General features: G+C 42.9%; 2 protein-coding genes across 2 annotated transcripts; both read right to left on the bottom strand.

Annotated features, from left to right (window-relative positions):
* Positions 1-3416: 3416 nt before the first annotated feature.
* On the bottom strand, positions 3417-6776 carry LOC115019211 (deoxyribonuclease-2-beta-like). Its single transcript, XM_029448649.1, has 4 exons — positions 6697-6776; positions 5372-5464; positions 4946-5123; positions 3417-3509 (listed from the first exon to the last, which is right to left on the bottom strand). The coding sequence occupies exons 2-4, from the start codon at positions 5461-5463 to the stop codon at positions 3501-3503; spliced, it is 279 nt and encodes a 92-aa protein (XP_029304509.1). The 5' UTR covers position 5464; positions 6697-6776; the 3' UTR covers positions 3417-3500.
* An 8596-nt stretch (positions 6777-15372) lies between these two features.
* On the bottom strand, positions 15373-22587 carry timd4 (T cell immunoglobulin and mucin domain containing 4). The gene is made up of 8 exons (XM_029448366.1): positions 22479-22587; positions 20473-20651; positions 19055-19217; positions 18702-18779; positions 18128-18207; positions 16132-16243; positions 16008-16041; positions 15373-15515 (listed from the first exon to the last, which is right to left on the bottom strand). Exons 1-8 carry the CDS (start codon positions 22546-22548, stop codon positions 15431-15433), a joined length of 801 nt encoding a protein of 266 aa, XP_029304226.1. The 5' UTR covers positions 22549-22587; the 3' UTR covers positions 15373-15430.
* Between the last annotated feature and the right edge of the window lie 1208 nt (positions 22588-23795).

Below are 23795 nucleotides of genomic sequence, written 5' to 3'. Positions count from 1 at the left end.
ATATTTATAGTTTTTTAACAAAGGAAAACACCAAACACTTGTTCAGGCTGACACACAGAACTATGCAGACCTGTTGGAGAATGAAATGAATATAATATGAAAATACACAAAACAAAGAAAATACAATCTAAAAATGAAATGAATACAAAAGTATCCCACTAAAGAAACAAACGTATATCTGCAGCCTGATAACTTGTCAGTGTCACAATATCACCTCAAAGTCCAAGACAAGAGGTGTGCCCTTTGAAAGATTGTCCACTGTGCAACAAAACATACATAAAAATAAACATTTAGTTCCATGTTTTGTCAAAGCTACAGGAGCCACTACAGAGGGTTATAGGGGGGTTAAAGGTTAAAGAGCCACTACAGAGGGTTAGAGAGGGGTTAAAGGTTAAAGAGCCACTACAGAGGGTTAGAGAGGGGTTAAAGAGCCACTACAGAGGGTTAGAGAGGGGTTAAAGAGCCACTACAGAGGGTTAGAGAGAGGTTAAAGGTTAAAGAGCCACTACAGAGGGTTAGAGAGGGGTTAAAGGTTAAAGAGCCACTACAGAGGGTTAGAGAGGGGTTAAAGGTTAAAGAGCCACTACCGAGGGTTAGAGAGAGGTTAAAGGTTAAAGAGCCACTACAGAGGGTTAGGGAGGGGTTAAAGAGCCACTACAGAGCGTTAGAGAGGGGTTAAAGGTTAAAGAGCCACAACAGAGGATTAGAGAGGGGTTAAAGGTTAAAGAGCCACTACAGAGGATTAGAGAGGGGTTAAAGGTTAAAGAGCCACTACAGAGGATTAGAGAGGGGTTAAAGGTTAAAGAGCCACTACAGAGGGTTAGAGAGGGGTTAAAGGTTAAAGAGCCACTACAGAGGATTAGAGAGGGGTTAAAGGTTAAAGAGCCACTACAGAGGGTTAGAGAGGGGTTAAAGGTTAAAGAGCCACTACAGAGGATTAGAGAGGGGTTAAAGGTTAAAGAGCCACTACAGAGGGTTAGAGAGGGGTAAGTTAAGAGCACTACAGAGGATTAGAGAGGGGTTAAAGGTTAAAGAGCCACTACAGAGGATTAGAGAGGGGTTAAAGGTTAAAGAGCCACTACAGAAGATTAGAGAGGGGTTAAAGGTTAAAGAGCCACTACAGAGGGTTAGAGAGGGGTTAAAGGTTAAAGAGCCACTACAGAGGATTAGAGAGGGGTTAAAGGTTAAAGAGCCACTACAGAGGGTTAGAGAGGGGTTAAAGGTTAAAGAGCCACTACAGAGGGTTAGAGAGGGGTTAAAGGTTAAAGAGCCACTACAGAGGGTTAGAGAGGGGTTAAAGGTTAAAGAGCCACTACAGAGGGTTAGAGAGGGGTTAAAGGTTAAAGAGCCACTACAGAGGGTTATAGGGGGGTTAAAGGTTAAAGAGCCACTACAGAGGGTTAGAGAGGGGTTAAAGGTTAAAGAGCCACTACAGAGGGTTAGAGAGGGGTTAAAGAGCCACTACAGAGGGTTAGAGAGGGGTTAAAGAGCCACTACAGAGGGTTAGAGAGAGGTTAAAGGTTAAAGAGCCACTACAGAGGGTTAGAGAGGGGTTAAAGGTTAAAGAGCCACTACAGAGGGTTAGAGAGGGGTTAAAGGTTAAAGAGCCACTACCGAGGGTTAGAGAGAGGTTAAAGGTTAAAGAGCCACTACAGAGGGTTAGGGAGGGGTTAAAGAGCCACTACAGAGCGTTAGAGAGGGGTTAAAGGTTAAAGAGCCACAACAGAGGATTAGAGAGGGGTTAAAGGTTAAAGAGCCACTACAGAGGGTTAGAGAGGGGTTAAAGGTTAAAGAGCCACTACAGAGGATTAGAGAGGGGTTAAAGGTTAAAGAGCCACTACAGAGGGTTAGAGAGGGGTTAAAGGTTAAAGAGCCACTACAGAGGGTTAGAGAGGGGTTAAAGGTTAAGAGCCACTACAGAGGGTTAGAGAGGGTTAAAGGTTAAGAGCCACTACAGGGTTAGAGAGAGGTTAAAGGTTAAAGAGCCACTACAGAGGATTAGAGAGGGGTTAAAGGTTAAAGAGCCACTACAGAGGGTTAGAGAGGGGTTAAAGGTTAAAGAGCCACTACAGAGGATTAGAGAGGGGTTAAAGGTTAAAGAGCCACTACAGAGGGTTAGAGAGGGGTTAAAGGTTAAAGAGCCACTACAGAGGGTTAGAGAGGGGTTAAAGGTTAAAGAGCCACTACAGAGGATTAGAGAGGGGTTAAAGGTTAAAGAGCCACTACAGAGGATTAGAGAGGGGTTAAAGGTTAAAGAGCCACTACAGAAGATTAGAGAGGGGTTAAAGGTTAAAGAGCCACTACAGAGGGTTAGAGAGGGGTTAAAGGTTAAAGAGCCACTACAGAGGGGTTAGAGAGGGGTTAAAGGTTAAAGAGCCACTACAGAGGGTTAGAGAGGGGTTAAAGGTTAAAGAGCCACTACAGAGGATTAGAGAGGGGTTAAAGGTTAAAGAGGTTGCAGACCCCTGGTTATCCTGTTGAAATGTCAACAGGGGATTTATCTCGCTGTGTGTTGTTTACAGTCCACCATGCTGGATTTGATACCCATGCCATCATTGGAAAACTTAGAAGCTCGTCTATTTAGTGATCAGCAATCACAATAGCAGGTACACTCACCAGCTCAAACTAGCAAGCAAACAATCATAACATTGAGCCAATTCACCCATGAAGCCTCATCATAATCCTGTAATCAGTATCAGAACAACAGTTTCATTCAGTAGAGCCACTCCAGTAAGATGTGTTGTCCATCCACATGATCACGTACAGTGATTCTGACTGTTATCTTTTGAATGAGACCAACACCATGCATATACTGCACATGGTTGAAGAGCAGCTTGTAATTTACTTTGGGTCGGTTTTAGGTTTTAATTTAAGGCAGGTGTTATTAGTATTTTCTTTACAGCCCCAACGTGTACTTGACATGTACAAAGCCACAGTTATTTAGACTAAAAACTACTTTTTTGTTCTGACACGTTTAATTTCTGGACTCTTCATGCATGAAATCAAACGTTTTAATCTGGATATGTCATTTGAGCCGTTCTGTGTGGCTCGTACCTTTCTTTAGGTAATGCAATGAAAACCCTCATGCAGAGATCTTACCTTGAAACTGAAGTTTAGCAATGCTAAAAAAGGGTTGTTTTCCATTTGATGTCAGCGGCTGTTTAACGTTGGAGGGGGTTTTTGAGCTCCAGTTAACAACATTGATAAATTCTGGAAAATTATCTGGAACATGATGGTCGAATGGGAAAGCTTTGATGTACTCCAGGTGTGTACCTGAAAATATAACACAGAGACATTCAGGCTTGAATCTTCACATTCACTGTGTATTGTAACTGAGCTCTTACCTATAGCCATGAACTGGTCGTGGGGGAACGTCACACAGATAAACGTCTGAGCGTTCTTTGTTCCGCTCTGAGGCCAGAAATTATTTTGATCTCTTCTGAAAGGGAACCGTGGTGTGCTGTGTGAGAGCCACACTCCAGTTTTGTGTTTTTCCACCATCACAACTCCTGGAGAACATGAACAGTTATACAGATAATTATCTTCTTTCTGCTTATTGATTTAGTTCAATTTGATATTCAAAGACACAAACAGTAAGAGCTGAAAGTGAACGAACAGGAGTCACAGATCCTCCATTCATCATCGTTAACTAATAACAGATGTGTGTGAGACTGTTGGCTGCAGAAGTGTGACGTTCAGACTGAGTTTATGGAGGTTCAAAGATGTGTTTCCTGTAAGAGTGATGCTTTCTTTATTTATCTTTACTGTGGCCAAACTCCTTAACTGCATTACATCTTGGAGGTTGATCGCTGTAGCTGATGAATCCAAAACCTTCTGGCTATAAATGATGCAGAATGAAGGGAAGAAAGTGTCAGAAACATTATTTAAGAGAGGGAACTGCCCAGTACCAAATCTACTGTTTAAGAGTTTATTCAATGACCAACTGGAGGGTTCTGATTTTATCCCTTCATCCTCTGAAAGTCCTCAGTCTGTATTTGTTGTTAGTTTCATGATGCTGTGATTATCCTAGAGCTCACAACAGCTCATTTTATACAGCAAGTTAAAATCTATGATTACACTACAATGAAATGGATATTATGGGGACTAGGTCATCACACATGAATCAACAGCTTTCCAGTCGTACCCAATGTATGCAATTCCCCCACTGTTTAGCATCCAGCATGCAGACATATTACAATACACCATCTTTAGAATAGGCAAAAAGAACACTGCAATACTGCGTTTAAAAGAACTGCATGATTTGTGCCCTACAGTGCATGTGATTATCAGAAAGTGGGCATGTTTGTAAGTATTCATGGGACCCATGTCCGTTCAGATATCTTGAGATGAGAGGTCAAGGGACCCGTGTAAATACGGCCATGCCGGTTATTCCATCGGCAAAATGTAGCCTATCTTTGGAGCGTTATTTAGCATTATATACTAGCATACCATGGTTGCTGTCAATGGATTGCTTAGCTTTTCTAGTTTCATATGATATCTTCACTCTAGCTTAAGAAATTAGCCAGCTACAGCCTTTCAAAGACAGTGAAGTTCGCCGGGGAACTCAGAGGGTTAACAAGGAAGTCTATACCAAATAACTTGACGGAATACAGGAAGACTATGCAAAGAGACGACACAGGGACAAAGTGGAGTCTGAGTACCACAGATCCAACACCTGAAACATCTGGGCTGGACTAAGAACCGTCACAGACTACAAGAGAGAAACTGAGTAAAACCTCTCCAGATGAACTTCCATCAGAGGTGTGCAGATCTTTTAAAACACATAACATCTGCGTTATTCATCATTGCCAAAGGTCAATATTTTACAAATGCTTAGGCTATGGCTACTTGCATTAAAGACGGAAGAAGTATCCATCAGTTTGAGTCGTGGTTTTCTTTTCATCACAACAGAAACAGAGGGTTGCAGTTTTAAAATGATTCTCACCATCGATGTGACTTGTTTTAAAAGCGGCCGCAGGGTGTTTGCCAGGACACCATCAGAATCATTGATGAGCTTTCCAGATGTATAGGTCTCCATCGTCTTCATAGTAGAATCAATGTAAATATACTCTAAACCAGTAAGACGATAGCCTGCTTGCCTTGGTGCCTTGTATATGATGTACCTGATGATGAGAAGTGAAAAATCAATCTGCAGAGAGGACAGTGACTCATGAGGAGTGAAGAATAGCAACACACACACACTGCAGGAGTCTCAGAGTATAAGAGAGCACATGTGCATCTTCTTTGTACACCCTGACACTGTTAATGTTGGCAGCTGTTATACATTTAGTCTTTGGTCAAAATTGAATTAAAAAAGATTTGTATTTGATTAATATTTGACTATATATGAAGTGGGCTAGTGTTTCCTCACCAGTCCACTCCTTCATCCTTGTTGTTTCTGCAGGTCACGTCGCCTTTGGAGTTCCAGCAGAGCACACTGACAGTCAGGAGAACTCTCCACATCCTGGAAACACACAATTTCATAACTTCTTTCACCATGAAAGGTCTTTAGATGGTACTGACCAAATTTGAAGTCTGTAAGAGAAGTTTGTTAAAGTACGCCACCTGTAAAAGGCAAAGGATTGGTCACAGTTTTTGGGGTATTTTTGCCCTTTGCCTCCTTGATTTCTGACACTGTTGTAGGGAACAACACCCTCTGTCCTTAGACCCATCTGTCCTTAGACCCTCTGTCCTTAGACCCTCTGTCCTCAGACCCTCTGTCCTTAGACCCTCTGTCCTCAGACCCTCTGTCCTCAGACCCTCTGTCCTTAGACCCTCTGTCTTTAGACCCTCTGTCATTAGACCCTCTGTCCTTACACCCTCTGTCCTTAGACCCTCTGTCATTAGACCCTCTGTCCTACCTCTGTCCTTAGACCCTCTGTCATTAGACCCTCTGTCCTTAGACCCTCTGTCCTTAGACCCTCTGTCCTTAGACCCTCTGTCCTCAGACCCTCTGTCCTTAGACCCTCTGTCCTTAGACCCTCTGTCCTTACACCCTCTGTCATTAGACCCTCTGTCCTCAGACCCTCTGTCCTTAGACCCTCTGTCCTTAGACCCTCTGTCATTAGACCCTCTGTCCTTAGACCCTCTGTCCTCAGACCCTCTGTCCTTACACCCTCTGTCCTTACATCCTCTGTACTTAGACCCTTGCACCGCACAAGGAAAAATTTCCTAAAAGAAACCCCATAATTAAAGGGGGAAATGTTAGAAACCTCAGGGAGAGACTGAGGAGGGATCCCTCTCCCAGGACGCACAGACATGCAGTAGATGTTGTGTGTCAATAAGCATTTTTAACCTGATATGTGATGCATTACATTTTAAAAGGCTTTATTTTTAGCACCAGACTATTATATGTTTCCATCAGTTTGAGTCATGAAAATATAAACAGAGGACCAAAACTCTACACACACTTTACTTTGTGATTATTATTATCTGCAGAGAGGGGCTTACCCTCTCATTGAAGGCTAAAACACTGGAGACCTATTTTTTCTTAATTCAGAAGAAAATTAATTCCTTTGACCTTTTTGTTATGCTTGTTAACTGGACTCAACACATCTAATGCATTACACACTAAGTCTAAGTCATTTCAACAACACAGGACCACTTTAGGATTTATGCAATGCAATCACCTCTCGCTATCTGACAGAAAGCTTCCTTTGGCTCCTGTCCTAACATCTCTCACACAAGGGGCCTTACCTGAGTGTTGATGGAGAAACCTCAGATGCAAAGGTGGATGATGTCCAAAAAGTGAAGAAACTGCTGTCTCAGTCTTCTTGCTTTAATATAATGAAAATGATAAATGGTTATAAATGAATAAAAATGATTAGATGAAAAAGTAAACTGCCACTGCTCAAATCTGCTACGAGGCTGAAATAAAGAGTGAAGTTCTCCGTAAGATAATGTCTCAGACTCCACTGCCTCTTCCTCAGGTGTAGACTGGAGCTGAGCAGAGAACGTCTTAATATAAGTACTCTGCAGAATAATATGTGTAGAGGCTAAGCCAATGCTTTAAGCCACTGGGGTTCCGCTGTGTTGCTCTAGTTCAGGGGTGACTAACAGAGGCGGACCGTAGTGACCCGGACCCGGATATTTTTTGTAGCTTTAAGCATTCACATTCGCTCCGCTCTGTATCACAGAGGGTGTGGCGCTTCACACACACACACACACACACACACACACACACACACACAAGAAGAGAGAAGTCAACAGAGCTTTCAACCCAGACTCATTCATGTTCATCCTTCCCACTGGAGCACAACACCAGCGTCTCATGTGCTCAGAGACCGTAGTGCTCATTAAAGTGGTGATGTGAAACGCGGAATCATATAATTCATAAATTGTCACAGTATTGATTTTATATTTGGGAGGAAATTACAATTATTCATCTGTCCACTAAAGTGGACGTCATGCATCACTGGCTACAACACTGCTACTTCATCTGCAGGAACCTTTTTGGCTGTAATTCCATTTATTTATGTTATTAGAATGCAATTTGAAGTTTTTGTATATCTTTATATTTTGCATGCAGTGTCTTGTGGCTGTTCTGCAATTATCCTAGAAGATCGTCTTCTCTAATGAAGGATCTTTTATTGCCCTCACTTCTCCAGTGCTCCGTCATATATAACCACGAGGTAATGTGTCACGTTCACAGATGTCTCAGTCAAATAAACATTTTCACCGTCGATTCAACACAATTCATCAACGCTTAACTTTATGGAAATCCAACTAGATGTAAGATTTCACGAGTCTCGGGAGAAGGGTCCCCACGTTCGTACAGGTTATCTTACCCAAACGTGTTTTGGCGTGTAAGTTGGTTCAATCAGTATCGTGTAGCCGTGGTGTGGAAAGTGAATTTACCCCGGGGCCGCCTCATCACCCAGTCCATATCAGTATATAATATCCATATTAGTATAGATATCCATTGTTTCATTGAAATCTGATGTGGTTTCAAAGTGTTCCTTTGAGCAGTGTACTTCCCTTTATACAGTTTAATCTCTAAATGAAAACAATGCTTAAAATGCGACTATGAGTACCAACACCATGCACTCTGATTATGTTTAAACAAGTACAACTGTATACCAGTACTTCAGCAAGCAAAGTCTTTATGAAAGGTGAACAATTTAAGTACTTAAGATAAAGGTAGTATACATACAGTACCTCCAGAATAAACCACAGATTATTCAATTCCATTCTTTGTAAGTGACACAGACAGTCTGTGGCTATGTCCACAACCTCTTTTATATGTTACATGACCATAGATGTGCATTCATATATAGATATGAATGCACATATCCTATCCTGCAGGGGGTGAAACTCTCCTTAAGCCATTTTAGCTTTTTGGTTTCTATCAGTACTTTTTAATTGTTTGTGCTTATTTCTGGAGTGCCATTAAACATTATCACTCATACCAGACTTATTCATGCAGGTCAGATGTCTTCTATGAAGCCACCACTAGGCATTTAGCACTTTTAGCAAATCATTAGATATTCATCTTCCACTTCTCTCTACAACATGTGCTGAACTACAGAGAGCCAGTGATGTCTATAATGTCCTGGGTATTAAATGTTCATCTGCAGTGGTCCAAGTAATATTTGTTGTTAAATTCTTATCACATTGACCTGAGACGGAGAACATGACCACAAATACTGACATGCTAAATATATAAAAATTTGATTTTCCTGGCAAAATATTACTTATTTTCTCTATTTAAAAACAAAAACAAGATTTTTTTTATAATACAGCTTGTCCTTAATATAAATGTATTCAGCCTATTTGAATTCTTAATTTAAATTATTTACTTTTTTCAGTAGCTTATGTGTGTGCAGTAATATCTTTTAGAGGTTATTATCTAGTAAAAGAGCCAATAATGGTCATACTCAATGATATTCATTTAGTTGATTATTGTTGTTCCTTTCTGATACCGAGCTGTTTGACACGTGTTATCACAGAATGTTGTAAAGTAATTTTACTGGTTTACACACTTCTTTCATTGTTGTTACAATGAGAAACCGCCTGTACTGTACTGTAAAGTACAGTACAGGCGGTTTCTCACAGCACTGTACAGTACAGATGTCTGTACAGTGCTGTACAGATGTCTGTACTGTACTTACTGTACTTACAGTACTGTACTGTAAAGTACAGACATCTGTACAGTACAGTACAGATGTCTGTACTGTACTTTACTGTACTTTACTGTACAGTAAAGTACAGTACAGTACAGACATCTGTACTGTAAAGTACAGTAAAGTACACTACAGTACAGCACCAGTGTACAGTACAGACATCTGTACTGTATACTAGTGTACTGTAGTGTACTGTACTGTACTGTAAAGTACAGTAAAGTACAGTACAGACATCTGTACAGTACAGTACAGATGTCTGTACTTTACTGTACTTTACTGTACTTTACTGTACTGTACTGTAGTGTAGTGTAGTGTAGTGTACTGTACTGTACTGTACAGACATCTGTACAGTACAGTATTGTCAAATCAAATCAAATCAAATTTATTTGTATAGCCCAATATCACAAATTATACATTTGTCTCAGAGTGTTTTACAGACAAATACAATGTATGTATAAATGTATGTTACTAACTCATCATCCGGGGCATCATCCCCAGAGTGTCTGTGTCTCATGTGGCAGGTTGCCACTGATAAAGTTTACGTCAGGATCAGGAATCGTGGCTGCGCCTGCTGCCCTGGTCCTGCTGGACACCGGGAAGCCTTATTGACATTTTCCTGGATTCATCCAAACTTTCTCTTTTTCAACACAACATCATTTCTGTCAAATGTTGTATTTGTACTATGTTGTTTATCCTGTACACACGACATCTATTGCACGTCTGTCCGTCCTGGGAGAGGGATCCCTCCTCAGTTGCTCTCCCTGATTATGGGGTTTCTTTTAGGAAGTTTTTCCTTGTGCGATGCGAGGGTGTAAGGACAGAGGGTCTAAGGACAGAGGGTCTAAGGACAGAGGGTCTAAGGACAGAGGGTGTCGTAACCTGTACAGTCTGTAAAACACTCTGAGACAAATGTATAATTTGTGATACAACATGTATGACTCTGTTCACCTGTAGTGTGTACAACATGTTTGACTCTGTTCACCTGTAGTGTGTACAACATGTATGACTCTGTTCACCTGTAGTGTGTACAACATGTATGACTCTGTTCACCTGTAGTGTGTACAACATGTATGACTCTGTTCACCTGTAGTGTGTACAACATGTATGACTCTGTTCACCTGTAGTGTGTACAACATGTATGACCCTGTTCACCTGTAGTGTGTACAACATGTATGACTCTGTTCACCTGTAGTGTGTACAACATGTATGACTCTGTTCACCTGTAGTGTGTACAACATGTATGACCCTGTTCACCTGTAGTGTGTACAACATGTATGACTCTGTTCACCTGTAGTGTGTACAACATGTATGACGCTGTTCACCTGTAGTGTGTACAACATGTATGACCCTGTTCACCTGTAGTGTGTACAACATGTATGACTCTGTTCACCTGTAGTGTGTACAACATGTATGACTCTGTTCACCTGTAGTGTGTACAACATGTATGACTCTGTTCACCTGTAGTGTGTACAACATGTATGACTCTGTTCACCTGTAGTGTGTACAACATGTATGACTCTGTTCACCTGTAGTGTGTACAACATGTATGACCCTGTTCACCTGTAGTGTGTACAACATGTATGACTCTGTTCACCTGTAGTGTGTACAACATGTATGACTCTGTTCACCTGTAGTGTGTACAACATGTATGACTCTGTTCACCTGTAGTGTGTACAACATGTATGACTCTGTTCACCTGTAGTGTGTACAACATGTATGAATGTTACAATACATATCTTTAAAGGAGCTTTTCTCTAAAGGAGCTTTTTCTCACACTCTTCAGCAGAAGTCTCCACTTCAGCAGCACTTACATACACCAAACTTTCCACTTTCATTCCTCTCTATATTCTGAAGCTTTGTGCAGAGGGCTTTGTTCACATGTCACTCACAGCTCATGTTATATACACTACACCAGTGGTTCTCAACCTTTTTTGGGCCAGCGCCCCCCCTATCCATTTTATAATTTATATTACATATTGATTATATTAATTTAGTATTTGAATTCTTATAATATTTTTCTTATTATTAGGCAGCTATATTATGTTATTATAAAAACTCAAATTCTCTGAGATTGAAGTTACATAATACATTTCAAAATAATAATAAATACTATATTATTAAACAAATGTTTTGTTGTTTTTACCTTCAATTGCCCTGATACACCATGTACCCAGGGAGAAAACAAAGACATTTTATTAAGGAGTGTTAACTCTGCTGGTGTTAACTCTGCTGGTGTTAGCTCTGCTATAACGTTAGCTCTGCTGGTGTTAACTCTGCTGGTGTTAGCTCTGCTGGTGTTAGCTCTGCTATAACGTTAGCTCTGCTGGTGTTGGCTCTGCTGGTGTTAGCTCTGCTGTTTGCTCTGCTGATGTTAGCTCTGCTGGTGTTAGCTCTGCTGGTGTTAGCCCTGCTGGTGTTAGCTCTGCTATAACGTTAGCTCTGCTGGTGTTGGCTCTGCTATAACGTTAGCTCTGCTGGTGTTGGCTCTGCTGGTGTTAGCTCTGCTGTTTGCTCTGCTGATGTTAGCTCTACTGGTGTTAGCTCTGCTGATGTTAGCTCTGCTGGTGTTAGCCCTGCTGGTGTTAGCTCTGCTGGTGTTAGCCCTGCTGGTGTTAGCTCTGCTGGTGTTAGCTCTGCTGATTTTAGCTCTGCTGGTGTTAGCTCTGCTGGTGTTAGCTCTGCTATAACATTAGCTCTGCTGGTGTTAGCTCTGCTGATTTTTAGCTCTGCTGGTGTTAGCTCTGCTGGTGTTAGCTCTGCTGGTGTTAGCCCTGCTGGTGTTTGCTCTGCTGGTGTTAGCTCTGCTATAACGTTAGCTCTGCTGATTTTAGCTCTGCTGGTGTTAGCCTTGCTGGTGTTTGCTCTGCTGGTGTTTGCTCTGCTGGTGTTAGCGCTGCTGGTGTTAGCCCTGCTGGTGTTTGCTCTGCTGGTGTTAGCTCTGCTATAACGTTAGCTCTGCTGATTTTAGCTCTGCTGGTGTTAGCCTTGCTGGTGTTTGCTCTGCTGGTGTTTGCTCTGCTGGTGTTAGCTCTGCTGGTGTTAGCCTTGCTGGTGTTTGCTCTGCTATAACATTAGCTCTGCTGGTATTAGTTCTGCTGATTTTTGCTCTGCTGATGTTAGCTCTGCTGGTGTTAGCCCTGCTGGTGTTAGCTCTGCTGGTGTTAGCCCTGCTGGTGTTAGCTCTGCTGGTGTTAGCCCTGCTGGTGTTAGCTCTGCTGGTGTTAGCTCTGCTGGTGTTAGCTCTGCTATAACATTAGCTCTGCTGGTGTTAGCTCTGCTGATTTTTAGCTCTGCTGGTGTTAGCTCTGCTGATGTTAGCTCTGCTGGTGTTAGCCCTGCTGGTGTTTGCTCTGCTGGTGTTAGCTCTGCTATAACGTTAGCTCTGCTGATTTTAGCTCTGCTGGTGTTAGCCTTGCTGGTGTTTGCTCTGCTGGTGTTTGCTCTGCTGGTGTTAGCTCTGCTGGTGTTAGCCTTGCTGGTGTTTGCTCTGCTATAACATTAGCTCTGCTGGTGTTAGTTCTGCTGATTTTAGCTCTGCTGATGTTAGCTCTGCTGGTGTTAGCCCTGCTGGTGTTAGCTCTGCTGGTGTTAGCCTTGCTGGTGTTAGCTCTGCTGGTGTTAGCCTTGCTGGTGTTTGCTCTGCAATAACATTAGCTCTGCTGGTGTTAGCTCTGCTGATGTTAGCTCTGCTGGTGTTAGCCCTGCTGGTGTTAGCTCTGCTGGTGTTAGCCCTGCTGGTGTTAGCTCTGCTGGTGTTAGCCCTGCTGGTGTTAGCTCTGCTGGTGTTAGCCCTGCTGGTGTTAGCTCTGCTGGTGTTAGCCTTGCTGGTGTTAGCTCTGCAGGTGTTAGCTCTGCTGGTGTTAGCCTTGCTGGTGTTTGCTCTGCTATAACATTAGCTCTGCTGGTGTTAGTTCTGCTGATTTTAGCTCTGCTGATGTTAGCTCTGCTGGTGTTAGCCCTGCTGGTGTTAGCTCTGCTGGTGTTAGCCTTGCTGGTGTTAGCTCTGCTGGTGTTAGCCTTGCTGGTGTTTGCTCTGCAATAACATTAGCTCTGCTGGTGTTAGCTCTGCTGATGTTAGCTCTGCTGGTGTTAGCCCTGCTGGTGTTAGCTCTGCTGGTGTTAGCCCTGCTGGTGTTAGCTCTGCTGGTGTTAGCCCTGCTGGTGTTAGCTCTGCTGGTGTTAGCCCTGCTGGTGTTAGCTCTGCTGGTGTTAGCCTTGCTGGTGTTAGCTCTGCAGGTGTTAGCTCTGCTGGTGTTAGCCTTGCTGGTGTTTGCTCTGCTATAACATTAGCTCTACTGATTTTAGCTCTGCTGATGTTAGCTCTGCTGATGTTAGCTCTGCTGGTGTTAGCCCTGCTGGTGTTTGCTCTGCTGGTGTTAGCTCTGCTGGTGTTTGTGCTGCTGGTGTTTGCTCTGCTGGTGTTTGCTCTGCTACTACGAGCAGCCAGAGTGCAGCTCGTCTGCTGCTGGTCCAAGTCCCGACCAGAGTTAATTCAGATTAGTTTTATTCATGGTGTATCTTTGGAATAACATTAATGCTTTCGAACAGTGGTGGCTGAGGGGGACAGCGCTTGTTTTTGTTTTTCAAGCAGCACTTTATCGCTCAGCAAAATAAAAGTAAGTCTAAAAACACACAATGTTAACTTTATTCAAACGCACTCGACCCGTCCTTTCAGCTCGTGCAGCTTGACCTGTTTCGTGCTGTAATGCAGCTCGAGAGCCTTTTCCATGACCGCAAGCGCATCCACACAAACACTGGCCTTTTACTTCCACAAAGAAATAATCGTTCGTCCATTTCTCCTGGAACATTCCACATCCACCTTTCTCTTTGTTACACTCGCCATGCTGCGTTCGCTGATGTCAATGACCGTTTAATATTGAAGTTTTTGACATGACGTGACCACGTGATGACACGTTCCGCTCGTGTTGTGTTCAAGGACCCTGACCTTGGCCAGGAAAAACAGATAGTCGCCGGTTATATTCTATATCTGACTAGATTTGGATTTCTTTTTTTGGGCCATATACACAAATGCCCCCCAAAGACACGTGAATGCCCCCCTTTCTAAAATATTGCTTCCTGAACTCACCCTGGGGGGGCGCTGCCGAACCCGTTGAGAACCCCTGCGCTACACTAACTACATGCAGGAGATGCACTAAGTTCTGTGTGTTGACAGGATTCAGTGATTTATGGAGTGATACAAAGACAGATCCAGAATCTGTACAAACCTTTGACATGTGAACAACATGAAACACTTTGAACCTGCTTCATCCAGACTTCTCTTTATATCTGGACATGTATAATACAGAAACAAACAAATAAATACACTTAAAATAAGTAAATACATTTAAAATTAATACAAAATGAGTTAATAAAATGGAAAAGTAAATAAAAAGGAATAAATACAAAGGTATACAAAAAAGAAGCAATTTTAATAAACCATTTGATCAATTCATTATTTTCGCCACATTTAAGCATCTTTGAGTTTCCAGATAAGTGCTATATATGTCAAATGTATTATTACTATTATTATTATTATTACTATTATCATTACTATTATTAATACTATTATTAGTAGTATTAATACTATTATTATTATTCTTAATACTATTATTACTATTATTAATATTATTATTAATACTATTATTATTATTATTATTATTATTATTATTATTAATGGAATACGAGTTTGTTTACCAAATTTATTTATTTTCTATTTTTGCATCTTCATAAAATTAAGTGAAAATAACTCTAAACGTAATTAAATTTACTGCTGGAGAGAAAAATAAAACAAATGAAAGCATTCAGAGTCTGACAGCTGATCTGTGAGCAGTTAGTCCATAAACATATTGAGCATCATCATCCTGTCTTTTCTTACAGCGCTGCCATCAACCTCTGTGCCACCATCCCTGTTCCCAGAGGCTCCGTGAGGTGAACATTCAAATACATGTACACACACACACACACACACACACACACACACACACACACACGACCTCTTTACTCTTTATTTGAATATGTTTTTGTTTGTCATTAAGTCACGTAAGTTCATCAAACTGAAATTCAAAAGCTGTGCAGCTGAGTCAACAACATTAACAAAGCAGGAAGCATTTAACGTGCAGAAGAAGAAAAGGTTTTGTAAAACATTAAAATATTTTGTGCTGTTGAGGCCTAAAGAGAAGAACGTCCGTGTCAACATGAAGCTGCTGGTGATCGTTTAACCCGATTGTATTTCAAACATTGAATATAAAGTCAAACCAGCCGAACACGTCATTTGAGAGTTTGAATTCACTTTATTAACATTTTCTGTCTCAGTCCAGCGTGTAGATGTTCTCCTGCACCGGTCTCCTCATCCGGATCTCGTAGATGATGTGAGGCGGCTCCTCCTCCGAGAAGCTGCAGGACGAAGTTCAACTTTAAGATTCAAAGGTTTTAAGGCACAAAAGCTTCAGCGTAGCTGTTGGCAATGAAAGTCTAAAATCCCTCCAACGACGCAACACACAGAACACTTGAGACATAAAAAATAAATTGAATAGTGCAAGAGACGTAAAGGTGCAAGTAAAAAGCAGGAGGAAGAAAAAACCCAACATATAAAATAGAATTATTTATGTATATAACGCCTTTTGTGCAACTTGAGCACAATGACAATACAACAATACAATAAACACAGTTAACAGGTCCAGAAAAGATTGAAATATATTTTAGAGGATTAAGATTTCACATTTGATCAGACGTGTTTGTAGAAAATAAAAGGATTACAAACAGCATCGGATTAAAGCAAGTTTAAAACTGGACCCAGGAAAAATGGCCGCCATATGTTTCCATCCCATAATGGCAGGTCATCTTGAAACATCACATCTATTGTTTTAAATCTATAGTTAAACTCACCAGCGGCTCTTGAGGGCTCTTCTGTATGTTCCACCTGGAGAAGGAAATAAGACTGAGACTCAAAGCACAATAATAACAAAGATTCATATTCTAATAACTTCGAGGTGAAGAAGAGAAAACGTACGTTTGAAGGCCAGAAGGAGAAAAACTGCGGCCATGATCAGCAACACGCTGAGGGAGAGCGAGAGGACGGGAAGGTTGATCTGAAGGGAGAGAGCCGCGGGAGAGTCCTGCTCCTGACCGAGAGAATATTCATAGAACAACGTGGAACATTTCAAGATACATCCTGGAATATTACCAGAAATAAGTCAGAATATTCTGAGAAAATGTTGTTTCAACTTTTGTTACAAAACTTACGTACTTCATTTTAACTCAAACCACAATCTTTTCCTAAACCTAGCCAAGTAGTTCAGACTTACTTATTTCAACTTACTTTTGTTACGTAACTTACATACTTCCATCCATCCATAATCTACCGCTTATCCGGGATCGGGTCGCGGGGGCAGCAGCTCCAGTAAGGAACCCCAGACTTCCCTTCTCCGGGCCACATCCTCCAGCTCCGACTGGGGGATCCTGAGGCGTTCCCAGTGAGGAGATATAATCTCTCCACCGAGTCCTGGGTCTTCCCCGGGGTCTCCTCCCAGCTGGACGTGCCTGGAACACCTCCCTAGGGAGGCGCCCAGGTGGCTCCTTATTAGATGAACCACCTCAACTGGCTCCTTTCAACGTAAAGGAGCAGCGGCTCTACTCCGAGTCTCTCCTGATGGCTGAGCTTCTCACCCTATCTCTAAGGGAGACGCCACCCGTCTGAGAAAACCCATTTCGGCCGCTTGTACCCGTGATCTCGTTCTTTCGGTCATGACCCAGCCTCCATGACCATAGGTGAGGGTAGGAACGAAGATCGACCGGTATATTGAGAGCTTTGCCTTCTGGCTCAGCTCTCTTTTCGTCACAATGGTGCGGTAAAGTGACTGTAATACCGCCCCCGCTGCTCCGATTCTCCGGCCAATCTCTCGCTCCATCGTCCCCTCACTCGCGAACAAGACCCCGAGGTACTTGAACTCCTTCACTTGGGGTAATGGCTCATTCCCTACCCGGAGTAGGCAATCCACCGGTTTCCTGCTGAGAGCCATGGCCTCAGATTTAGATGCTGCCATAAGGACCACATCATCTGCAAAGAGCAGCGATGACATCCTCAGGTCACCGAACTGCAACCCCTCTCCTCCACGACTACGCCTCGATATCCTATCCATGAAAATCACGAACAGGATTGGTGATAAAGCGCAGCCCTGGCGGAGGCCAACATTCACGGGAAAAGAGTCCGACTTACTGCCGAGTATCCGGACACAACTCTCGCTTTGGGCGTACAGGGATTGGATGGCCCTCAGAAGTGACCCCCTCACCCCATACTCTCGCAGCACCTCCCACAGTATCACCCGGGGGACCCGGTCATACGCCTTCTCCAGATCCACAAAACACATGTAGACCGGATGGGCGTACTCCCAGGCCCCCTCCAGGATCCTTTCGAGAGTAAAGAGTTGGTCTGTTGTTCCACGACCAGGACGGAATCCGCATTGTTGCTCTTCAATCAGAGGTTCGACTACCGGCCGAACATACTTAACAATCGTAAATTATACAAGTTACTACGTACTTAGGAAAAGATTGTGCTTTGAGTTAAAATAAGTATGTTTGATAAGTAAATTACGTACATTGCGTTAGTTAAGTAAGTTAAGTAACAAAAGTAAGTAAAATAAGTAATAAGAAATAAGTACGTTTGATGTGTAACTTATGTACTTAAGTTGCGCAAGAAAACCAAGTTAAAATAAGTCAACGCTGACTATTTATTTAGTTTCACTTGCGACATGAACTCTGGTCTCTGGGCTGAAAGTCGAGGGTTTGTTTGACGCATCCAACTTTGTCGCTCTTTAAACTACGCAGCCCGGCGCGTCCTGGGTCACGATTACGTGGATCACATACAAATGAATTCAGTGGGTTATGTACGAATTATAGTACATTACTATTCGTAGGTAAAACTACAAACAGTGAATGACTGTTTTAATCAAATGTAATCAAGACGTAGAATTTCAAAAATAACTAATAAAGGCGTCGTGGCTACTCACTGTGACGGTGTCGGAGTGCAGCGAAGTGGAGTTCCTCCTCAGAAGGTCCAGCTGAGACGAAAGCAACGATTTCCAGTTTACTGCACGGAGAGGAACACAAACACTTGTTGAACAAATAAACGTGTGATTTGTGTGAACGCAGGCAAACTCAATTAATCTGCAAACTTCTCTTACGTACGAACAATCAACGTTTGATTTATTACTGCAAGATTAGATCTGCTTACAAATACTCTGTACATATATTCTCAATACACTGTACTAAAGATACATCTGTTTCAAGTTCTCCTTGTAATCAACCACTCATGGAAAATTAAGGATGTTGAATCTTCATTTAATGGTCACACACACACACACAGCACATTTGAACCCATCCTAGTATCAGTGGGTTATATTATATATTATTATATGTCATCAGCACCCTTGGGTCCGGTGCTTTGCTCAAGGACACCTCGGCAGTGCCCAGGGGTTGAGCTGGTAGCTCAAAGTACCAGTCCATACTCCGTACTTGGTCAGTTTGGAGACTTGAACCGGCGATCATCCGATTCCCAAGTCAGCAGGTAGATCTGTGGCTCACCTGTGGAGGCCGACGGGTCCGTGAGCTGACTGCTTGTTGCTGACGCTGTTGTTGGAGGCGGAGAACTGGTGATCGGAGCTGAGGAAGAAAAAAACAAACAAATTAAACTCCAGATGATTTAGGCAGATTTGAACAAAGTTGAACATGAACGATGAACCACAATTCATCACAATACATTCAATAGTTGTTGATATATTTCAGTCAAAACCACAAATGTGGTCCTCCTTCTGGCACTAGATCTTACAAGTCTGGTGCTTGTGTAAATATTAAAACAAACTCTCTTCGTGTCCAAATGTTGTGTAGAAAACGTGCAAACTTGTCCTTTAATTGTGTAAAAGGTGTTACAGTGTCACCTTTGACCACTCTCAGGTTCATGATGACCTTCTTGTCGTTGAAGATCCCGTCGATGTCCACCCTGCAGCAGTACGGCCCGCTGTCAGTCCGCCTCACGCTCACGATGTCCAGGTCCATCTGTCCATCCAGGACGTCCCCCGTCAGCCGGTACCGGTCCGCCACCTGCAGGATCAGGTTAGATCACCGTCACTTTGATGCAGGATCACCAAACTCTTGTTTTGCTAAAGGTTAAACAGTCAGTAGTCGTGTTTCAATTCAATTGTCAAATTCAACTTTTCAGCTAACTTTTGAAATGTGAAATAAGTGCGTTTGTCTCCATCAGCTGGTTTGGGCTCCACAAAGCGTTGTTTGGTCAGAAGTTGGCGGTTTAGGATACACTTTACGCTGGAATCCTCCAGTAAACAGAGGAAAAGAAGTCGAGGTTGAACCAGAAACATCTAACCATCTACGAGATAATTCTTTTTTTAATTGTTCATACATGTCAGCTAGCATTGACAATATAAATATAATTCTGCAGAAACAGTTGATCAGTAAATGTTCTCTCTGTCACTTATTCTGCGAAGGTGTTTCCAGTTAGCATCAACTCTTTTTACACAAAGAATAACTTGAAATTGCAGAAGTTTTATGAAACTTTGCCGTTTCCCTACAGCTTTTCTAATGCAATACTTTAAAATGCGCATAAGAATTATGTTTATAGAAACACGGTTAGTATGAACATGAATCAGACCAGAACTAAACCTTTTCTTCTTTAAAGCTGTAAAAGCGTTTTGGTTCTCCTGAAGTGAAGACGTTTCTCACCAGTGCGATGTGAACATGTGGTGCGGAGATACGGAAGATCTAACGCGTTGTCGTCTTATATTTTGGTCAATGAGGCCCGATGAGTTTCTTCCTAAACAACAGAAACCTCTGCAGACAGAGAGTGTCTCACGTCCCACTCCAAATCTGATGCTAACGCTAGCTGTTGTGGCTAGCCCCGTTCTCCAACATATAACGTTAGCAAGTGCACATCAGCTACGTTATCATCTTCATCGTACCCCAGCTGCTGGGCGTCTGACACACATACTGTCCTTTATCTGTGAGGTAGACATCTCCGTGTTTGTCCGACATTATGGGACATTATTCTGAAACACCAACACCCTAAAAAATGTCCAATTGGACCGAAAGCCAATTTGTCCGACAGTCCATGCAATATATTACGCTCCGATATATTTTAGGACGTCAGTTTGAACAAAGAATTTCTTTGGTCGAACACATATTTCCGCAGATAGAAATCGAGGTTCGTCCAAATATCTTCTCTCCCACAGAATGTTCTGCAGGTTCTAGCCTTCAGAAGAACCCACGAAATCAGTTTTTATAAAGTTCTGTGTGGTTTTTGGACGTAAATCCGTGCTTGGTGTGAATCGGATTGTAGCCTGACCTTGGAGATGACGCCGTGCTCGTCCGTCTGCACCAGGATGTTGTTGCACCAGAAGGTCCCGCAGCTGCGACCCCAGCAGACCCGACTCAGGCCGAACCGCTTCACAGAGTACTGACAGGACAGAGAGGCCACGCCCCCCTCCGCCACTTTGAAACAGGAAACAGATGAAAACTGTCCACCTGCAGCACAAACACACAGAGTATTAATACTACACGGTATAAATACTCTGTTACAGTAACAGTACAGATACTATACAGTATAAATTTACTCACAAGTCCCCGGCTGAGCGCCGCTACGTTGGAGTTCCTGATCTAAACCCGAACGGTCGTTTGTTGTTGGACTTCTGTGCTAGTCATGGAATGGCCATAACAAACACCATGTTCGAACATAAGGATGCTCATAAGTGTACTTGGTACCAGAGCACCCTAGGCCAAAGGTCAATGATCAATTTTGTAAACGTATCATCTGATCTGAGGCCGCATGTTTTGGACACTCGGGTGAAGAGAGGGGCGGAGCTGTCGACTGATCACCATCTGGTGGTGAGTTGGATCAAGGGGTGGGGGAAGACTCTGGACAGACCTGGTAAACCCAAACGGGTAGTGCGGGTGAACTGGGAACGTCTGGAGGAAGCCCCTGTCCTGGGGATCTTCAACTCACACCTCCGGCGGAGCTTTTCAGATATCCCTGTGGAGGTTGGGGGCATTGAACCTGAGTGGGGGATGTTCAAAACCTCTATTGCTGAAGCCGCGGTGATGAGCTGTGGTCTCAAGGTCTTAGGTGCCTCAAGGGGCGGTAACCCTCGGTCAGGGAAGCCGTCCAACTGAAGAAGGAGTCCTACTGGGTTATGTTATCCGGGAGGACACCGGAAACAGTTGCAGGGTACCGACAGACTCGAAGGGCGGCAGCCTCTGCTGTGTCAGAGGCAAAGCAGCGGGTGTGGGAGAAGTTCGGAGAAGCTATGGAGAAGGACTTTGGGTCGGCACCAAGGTGCTTCTGAAAAACCATCAGGCACCTCAGGAGGGGGAAGCAGGGAACCATCCAAGCTGTGTACAGCAAGGGTGGGACCCTGCTGACTTTGAGTGAGAAGGTTATCGGCCGGTAGAAGGAGCACTTTGAGGAACTCCTGAATCCGACTAACACGCCCTCTATGGTAGAGGCAAAGCTGGAAGCTGATGGGGGATCATCGTCAATTTCCCTGACGGAAGTCACTGAGGTAGTCAAACAACTCCACAGTGGCAAAGCCGCAGGGGTTGATGAGATCCGTCCAGAAATGCTGAAGGCTTTGGGTGTTGAGGAGCTGTCTTGGTTGACACGCCTCGTCAACATTGCGTGGAAGTCTGGGACAGTGCCTAGGGGGTGGCAGACCGGGGTGGTGGTTCCCCTATTTAAAAAGGGGGACCAGAGAGTGTGTGCCAACTACAGGGGTATTACACTTCTCAGCCTCCCTGGTAAAGTCTACTCCAAGGTACTGGAAAGGAGGGTTCGGCCGGTAGTCGAACCTCTGATTGAAGAGGAACAATGCGGATTCCGTCCTGGTCGTGGAACAACGGACCAACTCTTCACTCTCGCAAGGATCCTGGAGGGGGCCTGGGAGTACGCCCACCGGTCTACATGTGTTTTGTGGATCTGGAGAAGGCGTATGACCGGGTCCCCGGGTGTTACTGTGGAGAAGGGAAGATTGGGGTTCCTTACTGGAGCTGCTGCCCCCGCGACCTGACCCCGGATAAGCGGTAGACGATGGATGGATGGATGGATGGACATTATTCACATTATTCACATTATTCACAGAGTTAAAATAGAAGGAGCAGATGTCGGCATCACTTTATTAAAGATAAGAGCCAAGTGATTTAAGTGTTTTATGGATCAGAGAGAATCAGTGAAGTAAGTAAAGCCGTCAGATAAATGTAGCGCAGCAGAAGAACACAAAATACTCAAGTGAAGTACAAGTACCTCAGATTAGTACTTTAGTAAATGTACTCAGTTACTTTCCTCCACGTTAGTCTCACCTGACAGGACGAAGAGCAAGAGGACGAAGGTCTGAGGCGTTCGACAGCGGCGAGGCGACACGGTGGCCATCCTGTGAGTGAGTGTGTGTCTGTGTGTCTGTGTGTCTGTGTGTGTGTGTGTGTGTGTGTGTGTGTGTGTGTGAGAGTGTGTGTGTGTTCATTGTCCAGTGAGACGACAGTGTGTCTCTGTGACGGAGCCGAAGGGCCGTACACACTGTGTGTCTGTGTGACGTCTGCGCTGATATTTGTGAGTGAAAAGCCTGAAGAAGAGTCGTAAACATTAAAACTTTATCGAAAGAACGTTTTGTCACAAACAACAGAAATTATGTTAAAAGACAAACAACATAAATAAATAAGTGTCATTAAAACTCTGTTTCCTTAAGAAGACGCTGTTTTACTGAGAATTAAATGTTTGTGATTTATGAAGTAAAAGCAAACTTTATTTGTGTTGCACTGTTTCTTTAACACAGATTCTAAAGTGAAGAAGAAAACAAACACAATAATAATAATAATAATAATAATAAATTGTATTTATAAGCGCACTTTTCATTTGAATAAACAAAACTCAAAGTGCTAAAAATATTCAGCTTCTGGAGATTAAACCGAAGTAACTTTACTCGTGTGTTTCACCCTAAATTCAATATTTATCTTATCTTTCATTTATTTATGTTTTAATGGCTTTTATTTATTTGACTCTTCTCTGTTTGTATATATTTGTTTTGCTTTAGTATTCGATATAAATGATACACACGATCAGATCCCTCTGAAGGAAATAGTGCTGGACAACAAGGCTTTGTTCAAGACACACACACTTTCACACACACACACACACACACACACACACACACACACACACACACGCACACAGGCTGGCTGTGTGGAGATGTCACAGAAACACAGAAGATTCATTATTCACATCAAATATTTCAGTTTTTGCTCTAAACTGACTCTGAGAGGCTTTTAATTTGAAAAATAGAATAGAAATTTGACTAATTCAACAAGATTTGGATGTTTTTATGAAAAACAAATATCAAGAGAAAATGCTAAAAAGTTGGTTTAATGAGCATTAATGATGCTTTCTGTAACAAGATGAAAATGATTAAATAGAAATATAAAGAAGTAGCTCACCTATCCACCTGTAACTCCCTGTCCACCTGTAGCTCCCTGTCCACCTGTAGCTCACCTGTCCACCTGTAGCTCCCTGTCCACCTGTAGCTCCCTGTCCACCTGTAGCTCACCTGTCCACCTGTAGCTCCCTGTCCACCTGTAGCTCCGTGTCCACCTGTCCACCTGTAGCTCACCTGTCCACCTGCCTGT

Source organism: Cottoperca gobio, chromosome 14, assembly GCF_900634415.1.
Source record: "Cottoperca gobio chromosome 14, fCotGob3.1, whole genome shotgun sequence".
In the NCBI taxonomy this organism is placed as follows: domain Eukaryota; kingdom Metazoa; phylum Chordata; class Actinopteri; order Perciformes; family Bovichtidae; genus Cottoperca; species Cottoperca gobio.
The sequence above is the reverse complement of the archived record's forward strand: the minus strand, read 5'-3'. Positions and strand labels throughout refer to the sequence as shown.